General features: G+C 39.1%; 1 protein-coding gene across 1 annotated transcript; it reads right to left on the reverse strand.

The window, feature by feature from the left end:
- Positions 1–233: 233 nt before the first annotated feature.
- On the reverse strand, positions 234–16,052 carry SPPL2B (signal peptide peptidase like 2B; the record flags this gene model as incomplete). The annotated part of the gene is made up of 14 exons (XM_009697424.1): positions 234–1,107; positions 2,054–2,214; positions 4,558–4,635; positions 5,622–5,721; positions 7,268–7,330; positions 7,464–7,538; positions 8,390–8,471; positions 9,985–10,101; positions 10,253–10,349; positions 11,224–11,366; positions 12,199–12,338; positions 12,704–12,793; positions 13,483–13,665; positions 15,933–16,052. Coding segments are annotated over 14 exons (1,737 nt in total), but the record flags the coding sequence as incomplete, so codon positions are not given.
- Between the last annotated feature and the right edge of the window lie 8,985 nt (positions 16,053–25,037).

Genomic DNA, 25,037 nt, shown 5'->3' on the forward strand with positions numbered 1-25,037 from the left:
TTGTATTTTATTTCTAAAACATTAAACATTCTCAATATGCTTTTGCTTCCAGTGTTCTGTGACAAACACTGTTTATTTTCAGAGACAGCCCCTAGAGTTCATATGAGTGCTTAGAAAGCTTCCTGTAGTTCCATTCATCCTGCCTTTTAAACTAGACTAGTAGCTAACCCAGGTACCTGGAAATTACAAAAAAAAAAAAAAAAAAAAAAAAAAAAAAAAAAAAAACAAAAAAGTTAAGAGATGCATTTAATGCATCACGGTAGTATAAATCCTTTCAGAGGCTGGTAATTTAACCATTCTCTGCATTTCCTGAATGTCAGTTTATACTAAAGCATTCCCTTGTATCAATGGCTTTGACAAGCCGGGAGAAGTAAAGGTGACAATAGGGAAAGTGCTAAAAAAACCTATAATGTTTCTCTCAACTAAGCATTGTAGCAGACTTGTTCAATGCTTTTCTTCCATATTAACCTACACTATGCTAAAGCAGCAAAATAGCCACACAAGCACAGAGTACTATGTAAATAAAGACTCTTAATACTACCCTGGTATAATGAAAATGGAACAGTTAAAGGCATTCACTAATAAAATGATCATTGAAATCCATACATCAGAACCCTTTAGAGCACCATATTTCAGAAAGATGTTTGAAGTGTATAGCTGTACCGAAGCCGGAGGCAGAACATATGTTGTTGGATTTGATGATCAGACTCCCAGTCAGGTTCCTCAATGAACGCAAACACTACTAAACCAGTCCTAAATACATACTGGTTTTATATGGATATGTTTGTGAGGGAAAATAAGGAGTTCTTATCACATTGTTTATTCCAGCTGTTTTTGCTCTGCATTTAGGCATTTGCTTTCAAGGTCACCCTTATTCGGACCAGCTGGTTCCTCACTCTGTGCAATTGAAATTTCTGACTGGTCCGTCTTTGTGTTGGTATCAGCTAGCTCCTCTGCAGCTGAGGTGGGGCCATGCAGCTCCTTCACATGGAGGGTTGGATTGGTCATTTGCTCTGTGTCTTGTTGAGAGGCTGGTACATTACTATCTTTGGGAAGCTCAGGGCAGTTGACAGGAGCTATCACCAAGGGAGGCTGAGGTAGGTCTTTCTGTAAATGGAAGATCACAGTCAGAATGATGGAAAGCAAGAATTGCTGTGTCCAGTTATCAGGAGTGATGGTCATATGAGATGAAGATTAAAGGTCCGTCATCTCCATTATCATTCTCCAGTAGTGGACACATGCGCACAGTTATCCCGTCTTTGTGTTTTATAGTACACAAGGGGATTTTCCTTCCAGAAATGTGTTTAATTGCTTTCTGCCTGATCCTTCCTCACTGATTTCAGAGGTGCTCTACTGATTATGCAAGAACAGGCAAACAGCAATTTGGCACTCTGTCATTCTCTGGTTTTGTCCACCTTCACTGTCACTGTACAACAGCTAGCAACTTTTCCAACATGTTTCAGATGATCGCAACTATTTTTCCAACAATTAAATTCAGTACTCTAGAGGAACTCACTGGGGGAACCTCTAGCTTGATAGATTTGCCCTTCAAGTAACTATTCAAAATCTATAATCATGCATCATGATAGAAATTATTCCTTTTGAAATCAAATTAATTACCCTTGTAACACTGCAAAATGAAGTGATAATTAATATATGGAACTACATTTCTACTTGCATAAGCAGTAAGTTATGAAAAAATATGAACAAAATTATTTTAAGGATATATTATATATTATTAGAAAAGATTATATTTTATATAACATAATAATAATACTTTCAACAGAGATCAAACGAGTAAAATTATGGCAGAATCGAGAAGGATAGACAAGGTCTACTTTACTTTTCACTAGCCAGTTTAAGTGGCCATAAACATTAAAAAAAGAAAACCTTACTGAGGCAAAAAAGCATGGAAAAAAGCAAACAATCAAGTGAAACAAAAAATCTTTCGGTTTGTTTGATAATACTGCAATATTTTACTCAACTTTAATTCTAGTTAGGTTTTTATAATATTAGTATTTCTTGAAGACACTCATATCAAACTGGTATTCACCGCAAAGCCGCTGCCCGTCCAGAACATTGCAAGCTCCTTTCTCCAAAGAGCCACAGCGAAGCTTGTGAGAAGAGTACAGGGCACCAAATAGAGGAGAGCAGGCTGGCCCATCTGCATCAATGCCAAGGCAACAAAGGTCACAAGAAGGCCTATGCCATATGCTGGAAGGCAACAAAAGCAGCACAAAAAAGTTATTCAGATATGGCTCTGCTCAAGAACAACTAAATAGTTAGATGAGCATTCTAACAGGAACTTTTTTCAAGAAAAATGTAAAACAACATCTCTAGATTTTTTTGAGGCCTCTTTAGACACAAGCATTATATACACAATGTAAACTTGGAACAGCGCTTTATGTAACAGAGATACTACAGTCTTTCTATTGATAATAACATGTTGTGAAAATAGTGTGATTGGCCTAGTCCATGCTGTGCAATTAAATCATTAGCTTAAGCAGTTTGAGAAAGGTAAAATAAACAAATGAAATATTGTGACTCATATTGTATTTGTGAATTCAACAGGTACAGACAATCATTTTGACCATTATAATATGTGCTTCTTGTTTGGCTTGGCTTTGGCCGTTTCTTACTATCCTGCAAGACCACCGAAAAGAACCAAAAAAACCAAGCCAGCTGTATGTTGTAATTTGTTATTACTTTCTATTTAATTTCTGCACACATTCTGCAAAAACTTTTAAGTGGAACAGAAGCACCTAGGATCTCATGTTGTAATTATTTTCAACTAGATTTTCAGAACAATGAAGCTAAATCCAACTGATTTTTATTCAGGAAGCAGATGAAGAAAGATATTGAGGTGCTATAGCAGATCCAAAGAAGAGCAACAAAGCTGGCGAAGAGTCTAGAGAACAAGTCCTGTAAGGAGTGGCTGAGGGAACTGGGGTTGATTAGCCTGGAGCAGTGGAGGCTCAGGGAAGACCTTACCACTCTCTACAACTACCTGAAAGGAGGTTGTAGCGAGGTGGGGGGTGGTCTCTTTTCCCAAGTAAGAAGCGATCGGATGAGGGGCAACAGCCTCAAGTTGTGCCAGGGAAGGTTTAGATTGGATATTAGGAAAAATTTCTTCACTGAAAGGGTTCTCAAGCATTGGAGCAGGCTGCCCAGGGAAGTGGTGGAGTCGCCATCCTCAGAGGTATTTAAAAGATGTGTAAAGTTAGGGACTTGGCAGTGTTAGGTATACAGTTGGACCCAATGATCTTAAGAGTCTTTTCCAACTTAAATGATTCTATGATTAGAATACTCAATAACTTTTTACAGTTCTTCAAAAATGTGGTGTGTGTTTTTTTTTTCCAGGGTATATTGTTATTAGTGAAAGTTCCTTATATCTAGGTAAAATGTTTCTTCTTCTGACGTAAGTGCATTGCCTCACCTCTTATCCCTGTGCATGCATAAGTCTGTCTTCTCTGCATCCTCACATTACGTAGCTGTGGACAGCAACAGAAGCTCCCTTTTGCCTTCTCTTCTTCTAAAATCATGCGCTCCAGCGCTTGACTACCTTGACAGGCTCCACTGGATTTACTCCAGTACATCAATGTCTGTCTTGCACAAAGGATCCTGGTTAAGACTCAGTCTTAACTGCCACATTGAGGGGAATAATCACTTCTCATACTGCTGACTCAATCTGGCTAACATGGCCCTGTATGTGGTTAGTTTTCATTGCTGCAATAGTACACTGATGGCTCTTCAGATACAACATTTTCCTATCAGTTTCTGTAAACATGTTATGAAAATACTGGGTAAGACAACAGTTTCGTTTAAGGATATATGAGAGGAAATTATTTAAGATTTGGTACACTGAAATAAAAGCATCTCTCTAACTCTGCTATAAGTCTCGAAGAACCTAGCTATTTTTTCAGAAGAACTTCTAAAGCAGTATTTCATGAAAAATTTTCATGACATTAACTGCAAGCATCTTAAGTCTTTGCTAGCATAAATACGTTGTAATAAAGCCAACAGAAATTTCTAAGATTTCTAAGTCATTCTTAAGTCCATGGTATGTAACTCTGTGGATTCTACAAACTAAAGAAGAAAACTAATTTAGAGGTGTTATAGCCACCATAATACAATTTGTTGCATCACAGATCATGGATTTTTAGAATACACAAAAAGCTAAGACCAAAGTCAAAGGAAGAGATCCTTGAACCTGAATTCTCATATATAATAAACTCAAAGATTCATCAATTGAGAAACCAGAATAAGTAGCTAAGCACGTATAAAGACAGTGTAGATATAAGGGTTATAGTGAGACAAACCATGGTAACACGAAGATCCTCCTATATATGGCAGACAAAACAGCTCAGGAAAGCGACATCAGATAATTTGGTGATGGAAGGTCTAGCCTCAAAAGTACTTTGCTAAAATATTTCTGTTTAATGATAAAAGGAGGAGAAGAATAAAAAAACCCAAACTATGTAACATGAGATTGATGGTATGCTTTTAAAGGAAGCCATTCCTGCAGGTATTGTGTACAGCTGTCACTGTTATACGTACCTATTGTGCAGGCTACAAAATAGACTCTGGATGACTGCACCTGAATATCAAATCTATGGCAATAGGCTACCAGTAAGCCTATGAAAGGAAAGAACAATTACAACATGCTTTCAACCCATTCATGCATTAAGATACACAAGACCATCAAATTATCTAGGAACTTTTTAAGATTTTTTTTTTTTTTCTTCCCCTCAACACTTACTTGGGCACCCTGGTGTTTTAAGTACTATGACAGCATCATTCAGGAGGCTGCACAGCTTACAAAACAGTTATCTGACAACACAAGCCCAGCAGAACAGAAGCACTCCAATAAAAAAATTAACATGTACAAATACACAGATCCTGGATAAAAAACACCATCCCATCCCTAATAAACAGTTTAAAAATACAGTGTTCACAACAAGAACAAGGGTAAGTTCATCCCTTCCAGCTCCTAGTAAAGACAGTAGAAATTTATAGTTAATAACTATGCCTATTATAGGTCGAGGGGAGGAGGGGACAGGAATGGGGATGACACAGTTCATATGTCCCAAAATACAAGAAAATAAAGATGTGATTTCTCAGAAGAAATCTGAAAGCCAGTAGATGCATACTTGTTTTCACCTGCAGTGGTGCCAGGTATACTTCTACATACTACCTAAAGCAAAATTTGAGACAAGGTGTGAGAAATACTGGATGTTGTCTGACTAACAAAATTATGAAGTTTTGAGTGGTCAGGTACATGTGTAGTCAAATCATATGCAAATGGACAAATAATTTCCTCTATCACCATACTATTAAAGATGTTTTATACTATAAAATCAATTGCTAAATCAACCTTTGATATGTCTTTACATTTCTTGACATCACTGCATGTGAAACTGAACCATAAGATCAATGTGCATTTAATTTCTTATGGAAAAAGTAAATAGTACAGAAAAAAAAGAACATAAAAGATCTGCTTACAAATTTATCAGGTTTATAGTAGTCAAATCAAACTTCCCACTTGAAGCAGAAGTACAAGAGGAATAAACTAATATGACAATGGAACAAGTAAAATGCTTAACATGCTAAACAAGAAATACCTGGAACTAAAATGTCTCCAAATCCTAGGAGAGAAAAAGGCCTGTCACAAAGAGCCAACGGTGAAAAGTTCAGTCGCGGAACCTTCAGCACCATTGGGAGCTTGGAATGAGAGAGGCATAAGCCTTATGAAAAGCTGTTTTCTTTACATACTAACACCATCTACCAGAACTTGTTCCTGTTGTGCTGAAACTGCAGACTTCAAACAGGGCAAATGTATCTTTTTTTTTACATTATATGTTTAAAATATTTTATTAATGTTACTGACAACTAGCAAAATGTGTTTAAGACAGAAGTGATGAAATACTTTCTAAAAACAAACAGCCAAGACAACTCCACACGACAGACATCTCAAAACACTATATTAATTTCAAAGTCCTCACATGCAATGGGCTATCAACTCTGCTTTAACTGCAGGAACGTAAAAAAACAGTCTAGGTAAGCTGCCACATGAATAAGAAATAACCATTTATATTTCATTCTACTGGTTGCAATAGAAGTCTCAAGAGTAAAAAACTTGAATAATTTTAGATTTTGAAGAGTTATTTTTTAAATCACTTCAAAGACTTTTTTCCCCCCAAGTGTTCCTATTTATTACATAATTTGCAATGTTGAGGCACAGTACAGCAAGGTTCATTGCAAACATAATATTCCCTTTAACACAGCGCATTAAAGAAACTTTCTTTTTTTTTCCTTTTCTTATGTTATTGCCAGAATAATTTTATCTACTTATACTATCATTATTGTTTCATACAAGTCATTCTGTGCATAAAAGTGAAACTAAAGGGGTACTAAAGGGGTACTAAAGGGGTACTAAAGGGGTACTAAAGGGGTACTAAAGGGGTACTAAAGGGGTACTAAAGACAAGAACATAAGAAGTTAAAGAAATTAGCATGGACTGATCCACCCATAGTTCATCCTGCAAACAACTATTTTCTTTGCTATTTTCCCATGCAACAGTATTATATTAGTTCCTTAAAAGAGACCAAACATCCTTAAATTAACAAACCCAGTTTTCCTACAGACTTATTTCTTATTTGTTTTGCACACTGTATCTCACTATCTCCTATATGTCAATTAATTTCCACCCAGAATCAGCCACATTATCTTGTACATCTCTGTTCATACAGCTGGCTGCTGTCAGATGGTACAGAACCACTGAATACTGACGTCTGTTTTCTTTCTGCCTCTAATTCGTGTTTCTCTCCTTTGTCTATAGTCTCAGTTTTTTATAAAGCAATTATCAAAACGGAGGAGGAGGTGGAAGAGACAGATTGATCACGTAAGTTTTATCTCTTTAGGTAAAAATGGATATGCTTCATTAGCAGTATTTACAATATTTACAAATATTTACAATATTTACAAATGTGGCCACATGTTTTTGAAAAGCTAAGCTGACCAGCTTCCTTATACTGAAACCCTTTTAAAGCAAGATAAAGGAAGACCAAAGCTGTTGTGATGAACCACTAAAAGTCTGCTTTGGCCCCTCTTTGGTGTAGATTTCCAGAGAGCTCAGGAGTGCTTATTTCCACATTAAGTTCTTTTCAAACTGATACCTCCATTTCAGCTTTGTGGTCTTCGAATTTTAGAGAAGTTGAAAGTGTAATAGCTGGAAGTTAGTGCCATATTTTCAGACTACATATGGTACCTTTTCATGAGTGGCAGAATCAGACGGGCCTGCAGCCACCTCCACCATTATACTCTCCCCAGTCTAAAGAAAAAAGGGAAAAACTGTAAATCAGCACTTCATTCAGCAGGTCTGGGACCATTTAGGAATGCACAGAGAAACAGGTCATTATACTTTTCTCTGTGAGCAGCAGGCACTAGAGAAGTGATTTACCTACCTTTGTTAGAAAAGGTGTGATAAATACAAAGAATACATCATACACAAAAAGAACCAGGAGGAGCAAGGTACAACCCTGAAGGAAGAGAAAAGATACTTGGTATTTATATACTATGCATTAGTAAACAGCAAAGAATTAATAATTAGCAACTTAAGACTATTCAAGGCAAAAGCTAACGAGGACTCAAACAAGTCACCCATGTATTTTTCTTAATTCCTAAATATTTTAGATCAAGGAATTGGGTCTCACATGCACCATACAGAAGAAAGTAATTCTTAGACACAAAATTAAATGTTAGTCCCTAAAATTCTTTATCATGTAAAAATCCGGAAATGGTGCTATTTCAATTTGTTAGGAAATATTAAGAAGTTCTGCATTATCTCTGGAGGATGCTAGGCATAACTTGAAACACTAAACACATTACTTGGGCCAGTCTGCACCGGGAAACAAGGTTATATGTAAAGATAACTTGAAACAGAGTTTGAAGAGCTGCCTAAGGGGCAACTAAATGGCTAATACTGATTTTTATCTTAGGATACTGAGTAAGTTCTGGAAGATTTGAAAAAAACACCAGAATGATGCATCAATTGTGTGTCAAACTTGGGGGGAAAACCAAAACAAATAAACCCCCCAAACCCCCCAACCCAACCAAAACCCCAAAAAACCCAAACCAAACCAACCCCCACCCCAAGCGAGTGTGTGGTGTGATTTACTAGCAGTCACTCTACAGAACTTAGTTACCAAACACCACACATAACAATCACATGTCACTTATTGGTCTACGTTATACTCATTACATCACTCTTTTCCAAGCTACATATGAATGGAAGTGCATTTCTAAGCTAACGTACTCCATTATAAGTGGCTGCTCTGTTCAATGATATACAGGCAAACATCCTCTTTTTACATCTGTTTAACTTCCATACCTTAAATGTAGGTAGGCGAATTGTTTTCAACATGTAAAGACAGAAAGCGATTCCTAAAGCATCTTGTAGAACCCAGGCCCACCTAAAGAAAGTAACATTTTTGCAGGAAACAGTAGGAAAACCAGACCAAGCCTTGTCCTCACTAAGGACCTGCTTGGGACAAAAAACTTTAACAAAAGTACTTGCTTGAAATCAACATTGTTGTCAGCATGGATTCGCAAATGGGAATTTGTGCTTGATCAACCTGATAACATTCTACAATGAAATGACTGGTTTGGTAGATGAGGGAAGAGCAGTGGGGATATTGTCTGTCTAGACTTCAGTAAGGCTTTCCACTGAGAATCTCACATAAGATCCTAATAGAGAAACTGATGAAGTATAGGCTGGATCAGCAGACAGTGAGGTGGATTGAAAACTGGCTGAATGAGGTCAGTGGGTACCAAAATAGGAAGTGCTGTGGTCCTTTGGCCTGTGTATATGTGTACACTCTTGTGTGCTGAGGGAAGTCTACGGTTGGGGTTGTTTCTTGACCGTGTTTTGCAAGTTAGGTACAGAAGTATCAATGCTCTTTGCTTTACTCTCAATTGCTAGGATCAAAGAGAAGTAGGATTCGAGATACGAAACACTAAGGTTTCCCTAAAATCGCTAAAGTCTAGATGCAGAGGAGATATTACGCTGTTGTGATCAATACCTGAGCACTTGCTGATGGAGTTTTCTGCAGGAGACACTCAGGTCCACTCCAGCTTTGAGGCAGAAAAATTTATTTCCTAGTCCTAAATATCCCAGGTTGGAATAGCTCTATAGTACTTCTGTACTCCTCAGTCTGACACTTAATTCTCTAAAAGGTGTTTCAGAGTTGATGCTTCCGGGATTTATGAGTTCTGTCAGTGAATGATCCACAGCCTTAACACAGAAAATGGACCCCATAAAGGCAGCAACAGGCATTCAAGGCACAAGCAACACATCTTTGGTACCAACAGCAGAAACACAAGCTGGCATTTCAGTTGCAACACAGAATCCCTGATAGAGGGACCAAGAACACGAGCACATGATTACATATGGGGAAACTGAAGCATCTGGGAGTGAGGTAAGGTGTTAAAAAAACCAAACAAACCCAAACAACAAAAAACTCTAACAAAAGTGGTAAGAACATGCTATAATTGGGTACTGCAGCAATACTGGACATAGAGAATGATTTACTCATAGCAGACAGTTGAGAGAAAATAAAGATCCGACAATCTTCATAGCTCTTATTCTCTCTGAGCAAATGCACATGCAGACCATGAAGAAATAAGTTAGACAACTTGTGTCCAACTTCCCATACCACTTCTGAAAAGCTGTCTTAAGCCAAAGAGATCAGAATACAGACTGGGACTCAGAGAAATTCAAGCTTAACAAAAGACAGTTTTCTATAACTTAAGCCAACAAGACAAAGATGAAATACATAAGGAATAACTAAGAATTTCTGCCCAAGCCTCTAGTTTCTGTCCTGTCACTCCTAAATTCTGGATAAGTTTAGGCTTCTACAGATGTCAGTTACTTATACTACAAAGCACATTTCAATTTCTAGCACAGAAACTAAAATATACACTTACTGATCTTCGTTTCTGAAGATTCCCCAAACTACGCTGACTGAGATACAAAATACTGCCAACAGCAACATCCGGACTTGTGGACGCTTGTGAAAATATGGCAAGTTGTTGTCTGGGATTCTGAAAATGAAACACAAAGCTACAGTTGTCTATGTAGTTACCCTCCTCTATAAACGTTTTGAAGTATGAAACCACCTTGTAAATCCCACACCTACCCAACATCCTAAAAAATTTAATTTTGCCTATTAAAAATTTAGAAGTTGCCACATACCTACACTTTCCCAAGGGGAATCTTCTTACAAAGGGAGACAGACAACTGTAAAGACCAATTGAGGCAGCCAGGCAGAATATTCCTATGATAACATAGACTGTGAAAGAAAAAGTAGTAAGTCCAAGTAGGATAAGGTAAGAGATTATTTTTTTCATATCCTGGCTGAATAAAGAACAGACAATCAAAAAGCCTGAATGAGAAATAAGGCTTATGTTTCACCAGTGAAATATAAATTAAGAGACTTCAAATAATTGTTGATTAGATTTATGCTCTTTAAGTGTCTAATTCTAGCTCATTTTACTCAGGTGTACTTTATGCAATAGCTACTTCAACAAATCAAAACCTCTGTGCTAATATTCTTAAAGTAAGTCATTAAGTCATAAGCCTAAAAGGCAATTTATGGTGAAGTGTTTATCTTCTCATTATGAGTATGCGTGAACATTACAAAGGAACTCTTAAAATCACTTGGTAGCAAAATGAATTAATATAAATGGGATGCATCTTTCATAACTTCCTCAGAAATAGGAGGATGGAAGTTCCAGGGCATTAGGCTCTCATGTTCTTTTGTCAATCAATTTGATAAGTGATCAGTAGAACCTTATTGTGTTTATAAAGATTAAAAAAAATTATTCTGGATCCCATAACTTAAAATTGAACAATAATTGAAAGACAAGTATAGGTTTAAGAACACCTTTGACAAAAATAAAAGGTGGAAGATACTAAGTCTGTATGTACTTAATAGGCTTCAAGGTTTGAAAGAAGTTCTATGATCACCTAATCCAACCTCACAAAAAGTAAGTACAGAAATCTACTCTGTGGGTTTTCTTACAGGGTTTTAAATCATATTGGGATGAAGAAACACAGCAGAAGACAGCCGTTTCATAATTATTTTCATAGTAAAAATGTTCTTTAAATGATGGCAGCCTTGTGATACTGAAGATGCATCAATACAAATACAACTTTAAGAGTACCTAAGTGGTCATAGAAGAAATAAAGGAGGACCAGCATTGAGCAGCACATCACTACAAATACACAGATCATTATTGGAGTCACATCAACTGTTTCATCATCATGTTTCTCTGCCCCATCATCACGTTTGTGCTTCATGTACCGCCTGAAAAAGTAACATGGTTATAATCAGTCCATTCCTTCTGCAACAAAATATAAGAGGGCACTGAATCATCAGAGAACTACACGGGGTTGAAAAACATGACATGACACTGATGCCTGCATTGATTTCCACTCAAGTCAGTGGAACTCCCCATTCTACATGGATGTATGAACATCAGATATAGCACAATGCATAAAACAGTAAGTGCTACATTAGTTTATCAAGAGTACTATTTTTCATTCACTAAGAACTCAACAGAATCCTGAAGATTACCACAGAATAATTTGCTGACTTCAGAAGAAATCCTAAACTCACATTGTGTATATAAAGTAAATGTTAGAAATAAGTGTGGCACAGACGGCCTCTTCCCCCCAACTCCACTTACTGGCAAAAAGTAACCATAAAATTTCAATAAAAGATTCAAACATAGTATATGTTAGCCATCTAATCAGTTTGTTTTGCACTACACTAGTAAAAACATTATTTTTTTTTTTACAAAATATTTTTATGGTGAATTTTTGCAAAAGCCCAAATAGGAAGCCTATTGCTATCCAATTTTCCTTCTGAGCTTTTCAAATGTTTGGCTTTGTGACAAGGCAAAACACTAAAACACTCTACATGCAAATTATATTCTAATAATTTCATATAGTGACAAAGTCAATACAAGCCTCAGGGCCTTTCAAGTGTCACATCAGCATTTTCCCATTCTGGTTACATAGACAGTCTCCAAACCTCATTAGTCGAGCTACCAGGTGATCTTTAGATAAATACCATGTATTTTTTTTCCTCCGTGAAAAATACAAGAAAACCGACATACTACATTCCAGTTACTCACTTTTTCACATCTCTGCTTCCTGCCCAGTAGCCTCCAATTGCAACAGTCCCCACAGCCATGACAAATATAATCACCATGTTATAGTCCAGCACAGGTTCATTTGGTGCATACATTGCCCCTTTCACTGAGCTGCCGAAACTCTGCAGAAGTTAAGTACAAACAAGTTATGAAGAACTTCCAAAAAGCTACCTTAGCAAAGGTTCAGTTACTTAGTTTTCACTAAGCAACCTCAGAACCGAGCTTTATTGTAAGTACTTAAGAGCAATCTATTGGTTCTACTATTAGTTATGTTTACTTCCAGCACCAGGCTGCATTTTGATTTTATTCTGAAGATACGAAATAACCTCCCAAGAAATTTGCATTTTTTTTTTCCAAACATGATAATACAATCTTCACAAGTACAACTCTCAACAGATTCAAAGCCCTTAAGATGGACTTGAAATACTGTTGAGCAGTGACTCGTTTAAATGAGAATACAAATCAGATCATTTAGTATCAAGTTTACCTTGCCAATATCTAACATATCAGTATAGCTGAGCAGAGCCACAGGAATATCAATCTCTTCATATTGACTCCTGTTACCCCCAGGAGGAACCTGAAAGACAGTTCAGATCCAGAAAGAATATATTCATTTCTGCAAATACTTCTACTACTTCAAAAGGGTTAAAGTTGCAAGTTCTGTTTCTGTTAATTTGGGAAATATTCTAGAAAGGAACATAATTACAGCAAAAACTCAAAGTGAAAATGTATGCCTGTTCCCAGTAAAACATAAGTCATTAAAGACTAACAGCAAAATGCAGCAACCAAACTTCAAGTAGTATCTTTTGCACATCAGCATCACGGTTTTATGACTGATGTGTCCCTCTAGTATTGACTATAGTATTCAAAACTACTAATTTTACAAAACACACACTGGTGATGCTCCAGCTGAATCTAAAGCACTAGATTCACTGTGCTCTAGATCCCAGCGAAGTAGGAGTCCAGAAACCAACCTCCTTTGATTCCAGTATTTCACATCATATAAGGATAATTCTGAGCCCTTGACTTGAATGTTACATGGGCTCTATGCAGCATTCTTCCTACTAAGAGTACCTCCTCTTGTTTCATCAATCCTTCCTTCAGATGTATTATTTCCACACATAGCTATGCAATGTATGTACACACATAAACACATACACATATTATTTATTTCAAAGAGGAGCATCAAATACCAGCAATGAGCATTGAAGACAAGACAATATCTGACATCAGAGGAGTATCAGCAATATAAAAAAAGAGACTTACCAGTCTCTCTCTACTAACAATCAGCAGCCCACGAGCTCCATTTATCTGAGCAAGCCTCACTTTCTCATAGAAGGTGCAATTCCCTCGCATCACCATGGGGATTTGATTATTAAATCCCCCATCAGGTACATCAGAAGGAGAACACAAAACAGATGCTGTTTGATCCTGCAGTTGCAAGAGTGACTGAAAAAAAAAGAAATTAGTTAAATACATAGATATAAAATAAAATTATAAAAGAAATCAAAAGCAGAAACCACAGAGTTTCTAAAGGGTAATTTAGAATTTTCAAGTAGTGGAGTGATAAGAGTATTCTCAGAGAAACTTGAAAGCTGAAACAGTGCTGCCCTCTCCATTACATAGGGTCCTGCCTTGCTTCACTTTATTGTACAGAATTCTACTGGTAATAAAATTGGGGTTATGCTCTGCACTTGCATTTGTTTTCTTCAGCACTGTTGCTGTTCTGATGCATGCATCCAGGATGTAGAAGGAGTACAGCAAAATGGCTAGGGTAGCAGAGAGTGGCAGGCTGAGATGGTGTAGGGTATGAACAGCTAGAAACACAAACACAGGCTGGAGTAAAGTACAAAAGTATAGGCAACAAAAATAAACTTCCATTTTGAAACTAACCGTATCCAGTTAGCCAAGATTCTGGATCCTAAGCACCTGGATACTGGATTCTAAGCTGCTTCTCTCACTGCTTGCGATTCAGAGATGTTGCAGGCCTGCCCTGATTCCTTAGTTTTGGCCCTCCTCAGACCCAAGGACATCTACTCTGGTATGTTTACACAGGAACAGCCCAAAGATACTTCAAGGATTTAGAAATAACATTGGCACAAATTATTCCTTGCAAAATCTAAACAATAATGAGCATCTTTGCCCAGTTCTATTTGCAAGTCACCTTAAAAATGCAATTATCTACCAAATAACAGATTCTTGCTGTGAGCCATGCTAACAGAAGCAGGTCACAGCCCCACTCCTGCTAGGAGCTGAGCTGTTACATTTGAGAAATGTCAGGGTAAAATTTTAACCTGAAAAGCTGACACAGATAACGCTTCATATTAGAAATCCACAGGTATGCAATACAATACCAAATACCTGTATAATTGACTCTACTCTTTAAGGAGGGAAAGGTAAGGGTCAAGCTGTCAGTAGCTCCAAGTTTACTCAGAAAACTGCTGTCTCCAACCCGGCTCCTACTTCAGAGACAGTAAAATGTCTCTACACACACTTCCTGACTCTCTAGGTTTCAGGAATGCTTATCAGCTTGTATGAGCACAATACAAATGCAGAGTGAGCTCAGGTTGGTGCATCGATTCAGTTAATAAATTGTACTGCTGGAGTACTGGAGGGAAGAAGAAGGAGGGAGAATGTGAAAGAAGGGAAAGGCAGAGGGAGAGCTGAGGAAGGAAACAGGAATAGGCAAGAGATATAGCACAGGCAACCCAAATGCTCTGCAGAAGGCAGATCGGAACCTGTTGAGTGCTCCAGTTTCAGTTCAGTGCAAGGTATTCTAGGCTACAGTAGCTCTTGCAGAGCCACTGAAATATGTCTCCAGTTAATTTTTATGAGACTGGTTGAAACAAGATGTCTACAGTAGGGTTCCCAGCTCCCACAAATCCTGGGTTCTAGAATGCTAGAGAGTCCATGGAACGCCTGGATCCAGTCGAACAAGACAGGTCAAAGGCAAGATTTTATCAGTTGGGTCTACACAAGACAAAGGCAGCTGCAGCATCTGAGCTATCTATGTATCTAGGGAGTAACCTGCAGATCCAATAAACCCACCACAGGTAATTAGGACTTGATTATACGTTGATAAGGAACATTAATAATTCTGTGCAGCACTCAACTGGTAGATTAAGGAATACAATGAATAAAATGAACAGAGTATCAGTCAACTACACTACATCTTGCCCAGTTAGCGGCTCGTTCAAATTGTATTTGCCAATTTCATCATTCAGTGACAGTAACTTTTTCTCACGGAACAGAGTGAGAAAATAGTCAGCTCGTACAGGTTTCGATAATGCAGCAAAAGCTTTACACAGTTTTTGACTACTTATTCTTACAGTTGACAGAGCTATGAACCACTGAGAAAGCACTAAAGGTCACAGTTCTGTATATTAGCAAGGCCACATAGTATCTTTTTGTATCATACTGACATACAAAAACTCCTTTCCAACCACAAGTGCGTGCCTTTTTTCTTTAACCGATCACATTGTGCAAAAGGAAGATTTCTGTTTTCAACCAGAAATTACCACAGCATGCTGCCTGGAAAAGAATATTGCCATCACAGCACTGCCTAAGGTGATCTTAACAGATAAAAATATTTTCTAAGTAGGACAAACAAAGTAGTTGCTTCAAATTCTACTAATCCAAGTTAGAAATTAGAAGTTTCCCTGTAACAAAGGTATTTTTGAATACATTCTTCCATCATTGCTTGGCTAGGTACTTACAGCTTTACCCAGATCATGTGGCAAATGGGCCCACTGAGAGTTGAAAAGGATACAGTAGTCTTTTCCTTTGCTGCTTCCCTTCTCTGAAAGGACATGTACCATCCCATACTCGCAGTATACCTGAAAATGTAACAAAAAATTTCACTACAAGAATTTTAGGTCACATGAAATAGCCGCAGTGATGGGTGTGACTTGCTGTTGACTAGCCTGCTTTGTATTTTAAAGAAAAACAAAAGATTCTACAAAGTTTCAGTACCTCTGCAGGGAATACAGTGGAATTTGTTAGTATTTCCATCATACTTCAAACAAAGACTTCAGATACATTAGGTAGATTCCCTCCTACACAGCAATGGGTCAAAGAATTAAATGAAACCTCACTGAACGTTACTGGATGTGTTTTAAAAAAAAAAAAACAAAACAAAACAAAAAACAAAACAAACCAACCCCAAAGAACACAGTTAGCATGGTGCGTATATGTATATAACCAGAACAATAGAAAGAAGTTGGACTAATGCAGAATAGGTAAGAGACCTGCAGTACTGCCTTCAGCTCTGGGGCCCACAAGACAAGAAGGACATGGACCTGTTGGAGCAAGTCCAGAGGAGGCCGTGAAGATGACCCGAGGGCTGGAGCACCTCTCCTATTAAGACTGGCTGAGAGAGTTGGGGTTGTTCACCCCCAAAAAGAGAAGGCTCTGGGGAGACCTTAGAGCAGCCTTCCAGTACCTAAAGGGACCTACAAGAAAGCTGGGAAGGGACTTTTTACAAGGGCAGGGAGTGACAGGACAAGGGGCAATGGTTTTAAACTGGAAGAGGGAAGATTTAGATTAGATATTAGGAAGAAATTCTTCACCGTGAGGGTGGTGAGGCACTGGAACAGGTTGCCCACAGAAGCTGTGGCTGCCCCATCCCTGGAAGTGTTGAAGGCCAGGCTGGACAGGTCTTTGAGCAACCTGGTCTAATGGAAGGTGTTCCTGCCCACGGCGGGGGGGTTGGAACTGAATGGTCTTCAAGGTCCCTTCCAACCCAACAATTCTATGAATAAGAGGCCTGGCCCCTACCAACTCCTGAAAGTACAGCCTGAAGTAATTCACATCACTTCAAAACTCAGCCTTGGACACCTCTGCTGTAGGTCTGACAAGACCCCACAGCAACATCAGCTCTCTTTTTATGTCCTAAGTAGCACACATAGATTCCCAAGACTACATACTGCATATACTTCTCACTGCTTCAGTGATGAGCAATCACTGCTGACAAAACTCCAATAATATTTGCTAGAAGTAGTGAAGATGCTAGTAGATGTGATGCTTATGGACATGGTTTAGTGGTGGACTTGGCTGTGCTAGGCTTACGATTAGACTCGATGATCTTAAAGGTCCTTTCCAACCTAAATAATTCTATGATTCTGTGATTCTAAGATTATTTATCTAAGAGTTATAATTACAGGGCTGTACTGGGTCTGGCTGGGACGCAGTTCATGTTCTTCATAGCAGCTGGTATGGTGCCGTGTTTTAGATTTTTGACCAAAATAATGCTGATAAACTAACGTTTTAGCTACTGCTGAACAGTGTTTGCACAGTGTCAAGGCCTTCTCTGTTTCCCACTCCGTCCCCACAGTGAACAGGCTGAGGAGTGCACAAGAGGATGGGAGGGGACACAACCAGGCAGATGACTAAACAGAGAGATATTCCATGCCATATAACATCATGCTCAGCGATGAAAAGTGAAAAGAGGGAGTTTTCTTAAGGAGGTTTGCCACCTTTTGCTCAGGAACCTGCTGGGCATTGGTCTACCTGTAGCACGTGGTGAGTGATTGCCTTCGCATCACTTTTCTTTCTTTCTTTCTTCTTCTACTTCTCCTTTGCTATTAAACAATTTTTATCCCAATGCACAAGTTTTCTGGCTTTTACTCTTCCTTTCTTCTTGCCTGTCTCACTGGGGGTGGGAGGGGAAGTGAGTACGCAGCTGTGTAGTGCTTAGCTGCCTACTAGTGTTCACCCATAACAAGGTATAGAGGCAGAATGTGACAGCTTCACTGTACTTCTTTATATGTAAAATTCCTTAACTTGAATAATGAATCATTTGGCCACCTTTAACTTGACATTCAGCCTCTGGAACACAGCTGAGTTGCAGTGGAAGGACCCTCTGAACTCTACAGCCAAGTCCATCCCAGGCTGCAGTCCTGAGCTGAAAAATTAGGACCACTACACTCAAAGCTGCGTGTGCACCCCATGCACAGTTAGTCACAGACTGGGTTTCAAACATAACAACCTGGCCTACCACTCTCCACTCAAAGCTCTCTTAAAACTATTACTAAGCTCAAAGCTTCAAAAGGTTCAAAAAAAAAAAAAAAAAAGAAAATACTCCAAGGAAGCCTGAGTCTCCACCTAATCAAGGCATGCTTGTGGTATAAGTTATTTCCAGTTGATAGGCAGCCTGGTTTCAGATTGGAGCTGCATCAGCCTTTGCTGCAGCTGCCTCCGCACTGGGAGCAGCCCACAGTAGCAAGAATAATCCTAGTTGGCTTAATCCTCCTGAAGAACTCCAGGAAACTGAAGTAACAAAACCCAGATCCTGTAGGAATTTGGAGAAAGAGAACAAGGACTGCAGAGAGAAGTAAACGTAGAAACATCCAGCAAATATAGCAGTTGAAGGCATCTTCTCCATTGGGATATGCTGTACATAGTCTGTTTATTCAGCTAAGCATTCTAACCACATCTAAGCACAAGAAGTTCTCCTTTTAACACAAGTATTTTCAGCTTGCCAACCCTGCAAAATAATACATAGCAAACATAATAATTTCCTCATTATTTTGGTTATGTCAGATTGTATTGGGCCATTTTCCAGCAAAATTAAAAGAACTAGGGGCTACCATAGAGTAACTGGTCATCACAAGCAGGTACTATTATTACAGGTACAAGTACTACCTTATTACAAAGTTATTCACCAGTCTTCTTATTCTTCATGATAAGCGCTGTTCTTTTAAATGCTTCCTGCCCTCCTTCCCTTCCCTGCGTATAGTGACACAATTTTGTGAGTACAAGATATATTCCTCATTTTCCACCCAAAAAGCCAGACCAAAAATGTCTACAAGACCATACACAGAACCTCCAAAAGTAAGTATTTTTGTAGAGTTGATGCAGTTGTCTGCTTGTACAGGAAGCCCTAGTAGGTATTTACGCAGGCAACCAGAAATGAGGAAGACAAACAAAGCAACCGTGAAGTATGTGCAACTTCCCTACCACTAGTGGTGGTTTTATTTAACTTTAATTAGTGGTGACTTCATTCTCATATTAACTGAGCCAAAATAACTGTAAATCCTCCCCACCCTCAGAAATTGTTGAAAAGCACAAAATATATCAGCAGGTCTACTGTTACTGTTCTTACAGTCTAAGGGCTCTGATACAAATCCTCCTTCCCATTCCTAAGTGGCAAATGGGTACCTCACGTCGCTTCGCTCTCTGACAATAGTGTCTCTTTCTTGCTGGAATGAGAGAGCATGCAGAACTTAATTTTAACATCATCCAAGTCACCATTAAGTTCTATGGGACACTTCTATGCTTTTCAGAGCAACAACAATGGGGTTGCAAGCACTGTCTTAGGAGTAGTGTCAGGCACCATCTCCACTAATTGTAAAAGTATAAGAACTGTCTCCTTCATGCAAAATCCTGAACATCAGCTCCTTGCTATAAAACCTGCATTCTGTGACCCGTCTGGTCAGGTTTGAACACCACCACATTAAGAATTCAATTTAAGATTAAGACCTGATCATTGCACGGTTCCTGCAGAAAGGTTTAAATGCTTCAGATACAAAAGAAATGCTCAGAAAGCAGGGCAAAAACTGACTTTTCAGGCTTGTATTTTGGTTTGTTTTGGTTTTTTCTTTTTAAATTCAATTATACAAGTCCAGATCAATGCTGTTTTTTGAAGAAGGAGAGTCTTGCTGGTCTTTAATTACTGCTTCAGAGTCTCACAGTCCTCTTACAGAGCAACTTCAATGTTTAAGTAGTGCTGTCTGGTAACAGACTATAAAAAGGAGATGCTGAGAGCAAATGCAAATTATATCTGTACTTTAGCTTCATATGAGCTACTAGATAGTCAGGAAAAAATCGACTACATATTAAATGTAGCATTCTCAAAATACTATTTTAGCTCAGTGATTTGGGAATACAGTGCTTGGGAATACCAAACATTGTTAATGTAACTGGATTCTTCCTATTATAATTTCTGTGTTCCAAGAGCATTTGCTTGTTATTGTAAGGGGAAGTTTCTCCATTTCATTGGCATTTTAATTGAGAACTCTCAATAATCCTTACCAGCATTTAGCACTTTGAAATTTGTTTTTAAAAAAAAATATCTGAAACATGTACAATAACTGACCTGGCTCTCATCTTAACTAGTCACACATTTTGTTTCTGGTGGAATGTTGCCCATTCATTAGTGATCCCAGGACATAGGATGAATGGAGACAATCAGTTCACCACCATGAACAGCAGCAGGTTCAGAAAAAAACCAAACAACCCTCCTCCAAAAAGAAAACCCAAAACAAACACCTCCCTCCCCCCCACCCCCCAAATCCAATAGGAAATGGTCAGTGACCTGTTACACCACTTAGACACACACGAGTTTATGAGGCTGGATGAGATCCACCAAAGGGTTCCAAGGGAGCTGGTGGACGTGCTCACCAAGTCACCTTCCATCATTTATCAGCAGCCCTGGCTAACCGGGGAGGTCCCAGTTGACTGGAGGTTAGCAAATGTGAAGGGTTGGAAGGAGGATCCAGGGAATTACAGACCTGTCAGCCCAGCCTCGGTGCTGAGGAAGGTTACGGAGCACATGATGTTGAGTGCATTATGCAGCACGTACAGGTCATCCAGGCAATCAGATCTAGTCAGCATGGGTTTATGAAAGGCAGGTCCTGCTTGACTGACCTGATATCCTTCTATGACAAGGTGACTCGCTTAATGGATGAGGGAAAGGTTGTGCATGTCATCTACCTAGACTTTAGTAAAGCCTTTGATGCTGTGTCCCACAGCATTCTCCTGCAGAAACTGGCTGCTCATGGCTTGGAGGAGCATACTCTTCACTGGGTAAAAAACTTGCTGGGTGGCTGGGTCCAAAGAGTGGTGGTGACTGGAGCTAAATCCAGTTGGTGGCCAGTCACAAGTGGTGTCCCCCAGGGCTCAGTATCAAGGTCAGTTCTGTTCAATATCTTTATCAATGATCTGGACGAGCTGATAGAGTGCACCCTCAGTCAGTCTGCAGACAGCACCAAGTTGGGTGGGAGTATTGATATGCTGGAGGGTAGGAAGGCTCTCCAGAGGGACCTGGACAGGCTGGATTGATGGGCCAAGGCCAACTGTATGAAATTTAACAAGGCCAAGTGCCACGTCCTGCACTTGGGGCACAAAAACCCATGCACAAACAACCTGGAATGCTGCCCGTCAGAGAAAGACCTGGGGGTGCTGGTCGACAGCTGGCTGAATGAGCCAGCAGTGTGCCCAGGTAGCCAAGAAGGCCAATGGCATTCTGGCTTGTATCAGCAATAGCATGGCCAGCAGGACCAGGGCAGGGATCGTCCCCCTGTACTCGGCACTGGTGAGGCTGCACCTTGAGTACTGTGTTCAGTTTTGGACCCCACTACAAGAAAGACCTTGAGGGGCTGGAGCAAGTCCAGAGAAGGGCAACGAAGGTGGGGAAGGGTCTGGAGCACAAGTCTGATGGGGAGCGGCTGAGGGAGCTGGGGGGGTTTGGTCTGGAGAAGACAGACCGTAAGGATTGTCAGGCATTGGAACAGTCTGCCCAGGGAAGTAGTTGAGTCACCATCCCTGGAGACATTTAAAAGATGTGTAGATGTGGTGCTTATGGACATGGTTTAGTGGTTGTGTTAGGTTTACAGTTGGACCCCATGATCTTAAAGGTCCTTTCCAACCTAAACAATTCCATGATTCTATGATCTATCTTATCTTTCTACCACCCCCCTTCATGACCTACTGTCCTCCACCCACTGACCCAACTGCTCCTTTCCCATTCTTCCTCGTCTCTTTCTCCTGTCCAGCACTCTTAAACAAAACTGAAGTCATTGACTGAAGACATGTTTAATTGCTCTATTGCTCAGATTTAGTTTTCCCCAAGCAAATCACTTTGTGCCTACCAGAAGTGACAAAACCTTGTTCTGGAGAGAAACACAATGTAATATCCCTAACATCACCGCTCCTGGATTAGACAGAAAGTTGTGACAGACTAATCTGTCAACATCTAGTTTAACATTCATAAGCTAGACAGACTAATGATTTGATAATTATACAGTCACACTCTTACAAATACATCTTACACATTTACTTCTCCAGGTAGCAGCTAAGAAGCAAGATGCTAAAGGTGACTGGAGGCAGCAGCAAAGTTGTGTCTTAATATGTTTGTTCAAAAGTCCATTAAAAGAAACCTTCATTCTCATTTCTCCCTCTTTATTTCAAACCCCACTACACAAAAGTTACCCTGCACCCCTAGGAGACACTGAGGGTAAAAAGATACTTTTTGGAACCCTTCAAAGAATCGTCCTTTAAACATAAACAATCTCCACACTGCCTGGAGGATAAATGATGCCATTCTACTGCAAGATGTCAGCAAACCAGTAAAGAAATATCACCCTAAAAATATACAGGAGGCAGAGATTTTTATATTTAGCTCTTTCGTATATAACTGGTCTTCGATAACTCATGCAGCAACTTTTTTCTTTTTTTATAACATTAAATTTTAGAGCACTTAATGAACACTATTACATTTGTCCTGAAGTGTGCTTAGCCTGGCAGGTTACACTGTTTATTTCAGTGCAGATTAAAACCACTTCAGCAAAGTGCAAATTTACAAGACACAGCTATTTGTGGAGGAAGGGAGACACTATTGTGCATATACGGGGAGGAAAAACTGTGTTTAGCAAAAAACTATTTGCCATGGTGGACTTTTTAACTCATATCTTAGCTATCCAACCATAGCACATAAAACCCTTTCAACAAAAAGAAGTAGTATTGAAAAATAATCCATTATTACATTATTATTATTATCTTCAATTTTACTTTCAAGAGTAACAAGCCACACAGATCCAAATACACACCAGAACAAAAGTGCTTCCTCCTTATTGTTACAGGATCTGACTGGGCTTAAAAAAAAAAAAAAAGGTAGCTCAGTTTTGAATATTACGTGTAAAACTGCCTACAAAATCTTCAGGCAGTTTTGCAGGAGCTAGCTACCTGTAATTGAACAGCTTTATGTATTTGAGAAACAATCAACCTGTATAGTTAAAAGTTTTACATTTATAAGATATAAGCTACACATCTTTAAAACAAGAGATTAAGTATAGGGTGTGTTGCTACATTTCCATTTAGATAACCATTACTGGAACTCAGTAATAATCCCAAAAAGGCACACTGAAGACAGTAATACACAATTATGCTTTCTGAGCAACTTAATGGATGTTCTTTAAAGAAATATTAAGGGAGGAAAAGGTACCTAATGTGAAGCACTCAAAACATTTTAGAGGCTATGTGTTTTTGTGTACCAAAAGCCAAGTAAAAATCAAGGATGAGACTAATTGAAAGGAATATGAGCAGGGCTAAAAGCAGAAGAGGATGTACAGAGTTTTAGAAAGTCCATGGAGAATGGAGCCATTGGAGAACGTGGATTAACAGACATTTTTACAAAGCAATTAACACTTACCATCAAAGCATAACTCTGAAGTCTGTTAACAGCCACTACAACTTTGTTCTTACCCTCCCACCTAAATAGAGCCATAAGCACCACAGTTTCTTGTTTCAGTACCACAGGGCTTTCATGCTTCCAGTTTTGTTTGTATTTATGTCACTAGGTACTAGACAACAAAAGCAAGTTCAAAGCAGTGCAGCTGATGCACTGGGATGGTGGCAACATTTATGACGGTTCTTAGGTCCTGGAGATCACTCCATATCCTGGGTTAACCCAGGAGAAAATGTAATGTCCTGTGCAGATCCTATACAATGTTCCTACAATCCCCAAGGACTCTGTTCCAAGTGTTCGGATATCAAGCCCAGCCTTTTTCAAACACTGATAGAAAAACAACAGCTGTTTGTGACAATAAGGTGTTTTATGATACTTGCTTCTTACAGTACATACGATTTAGAAAACACTACTGCAAGCTTCAATAGGAATGGGCTTCCTAGCCTCAAGCAGCAGAAGTAACGTCTCCCAGTTAAGCATGGAATTATCCATTTTCCCTATATGAATAAGGAGAGAGTATTTGTATTTAAACATTGTTACCAGTCAGGCATTCACATTCAACAACGGTGCCACATCACAAGTAAGACCTCTGCAAAGCTGGAAATCCGCTAGAATCCTAGCTATATGAAGATTTTTGTATAATTAACACAAAGCAAAGTGTTTTATATGAAGTTGCAAAACAAGGAAAAGGTTTTCACACAACAGAAGCTTAAGTCAGAGTGCACAACTAACAGGCAACTGAGCCAATCTAATTGTTTGTGGCATTAGAAGAGCACACTTGTTTGTTCTGAACCTCATCAGACCCTTCCATGGTTTACTTAAGGCATTAAAAGAGCAGAACACTCCCTAGTTTTTTGCTGAGTGAAGCTTTTTTTTTTTGTCATGTTGGTGAATTAGTGCAGCTCAGAGACACGCACTGGGGCTCACAAGTTAAACGATGGAAGAAGGTGGAGAGGAGGAATTCAGCTCGTCCGTATTTCAAGAAACTGCAATGTGAGTGAGAGCCAACCTAGTGGCTCATTCTTGTTTATTGCCCCCTGCCTGTGTCCCCAAACTCACCCAGATGCCCCATACACTTTTTCTACTTTTATTAGCTCTATCAGCTGATTTGGTCACCTGGATCTGAGAGATTTAACAGACACTAGGAGCTGTGTTCCTTGAAGGAGGAATGAACAAGCGATGCCTACTCTTACAGTACGTATCTTGCAAGACACATAGTGGAGTTCTCAAGAGCTGGGGTATGTTCTTTCCCATGAACTGCACTGATTAATTTGGAGACCATCAATAGCAGACAGCAAATTCAATCACAAAGAAAACACTCCTTCAACAAGCACTGTGGAGGCAGTTTCATATTCAC

The sequence above is a fragment of the Cariama cristata genome, unplaced genomic scaffold (genome assembly GCF_000690535.1).
Source record: "Cariama cristata isolate BGI_N322 unplaced genomic scaffold, ASM69053v1 scaffold17123, whole genome shotgun sequence".
Lineage (NCBI taxonomy): Eukaryota > Metazoa > Chordata > Aves > Cariamiformes > Cariamidae > Cariama > Cariama cristata.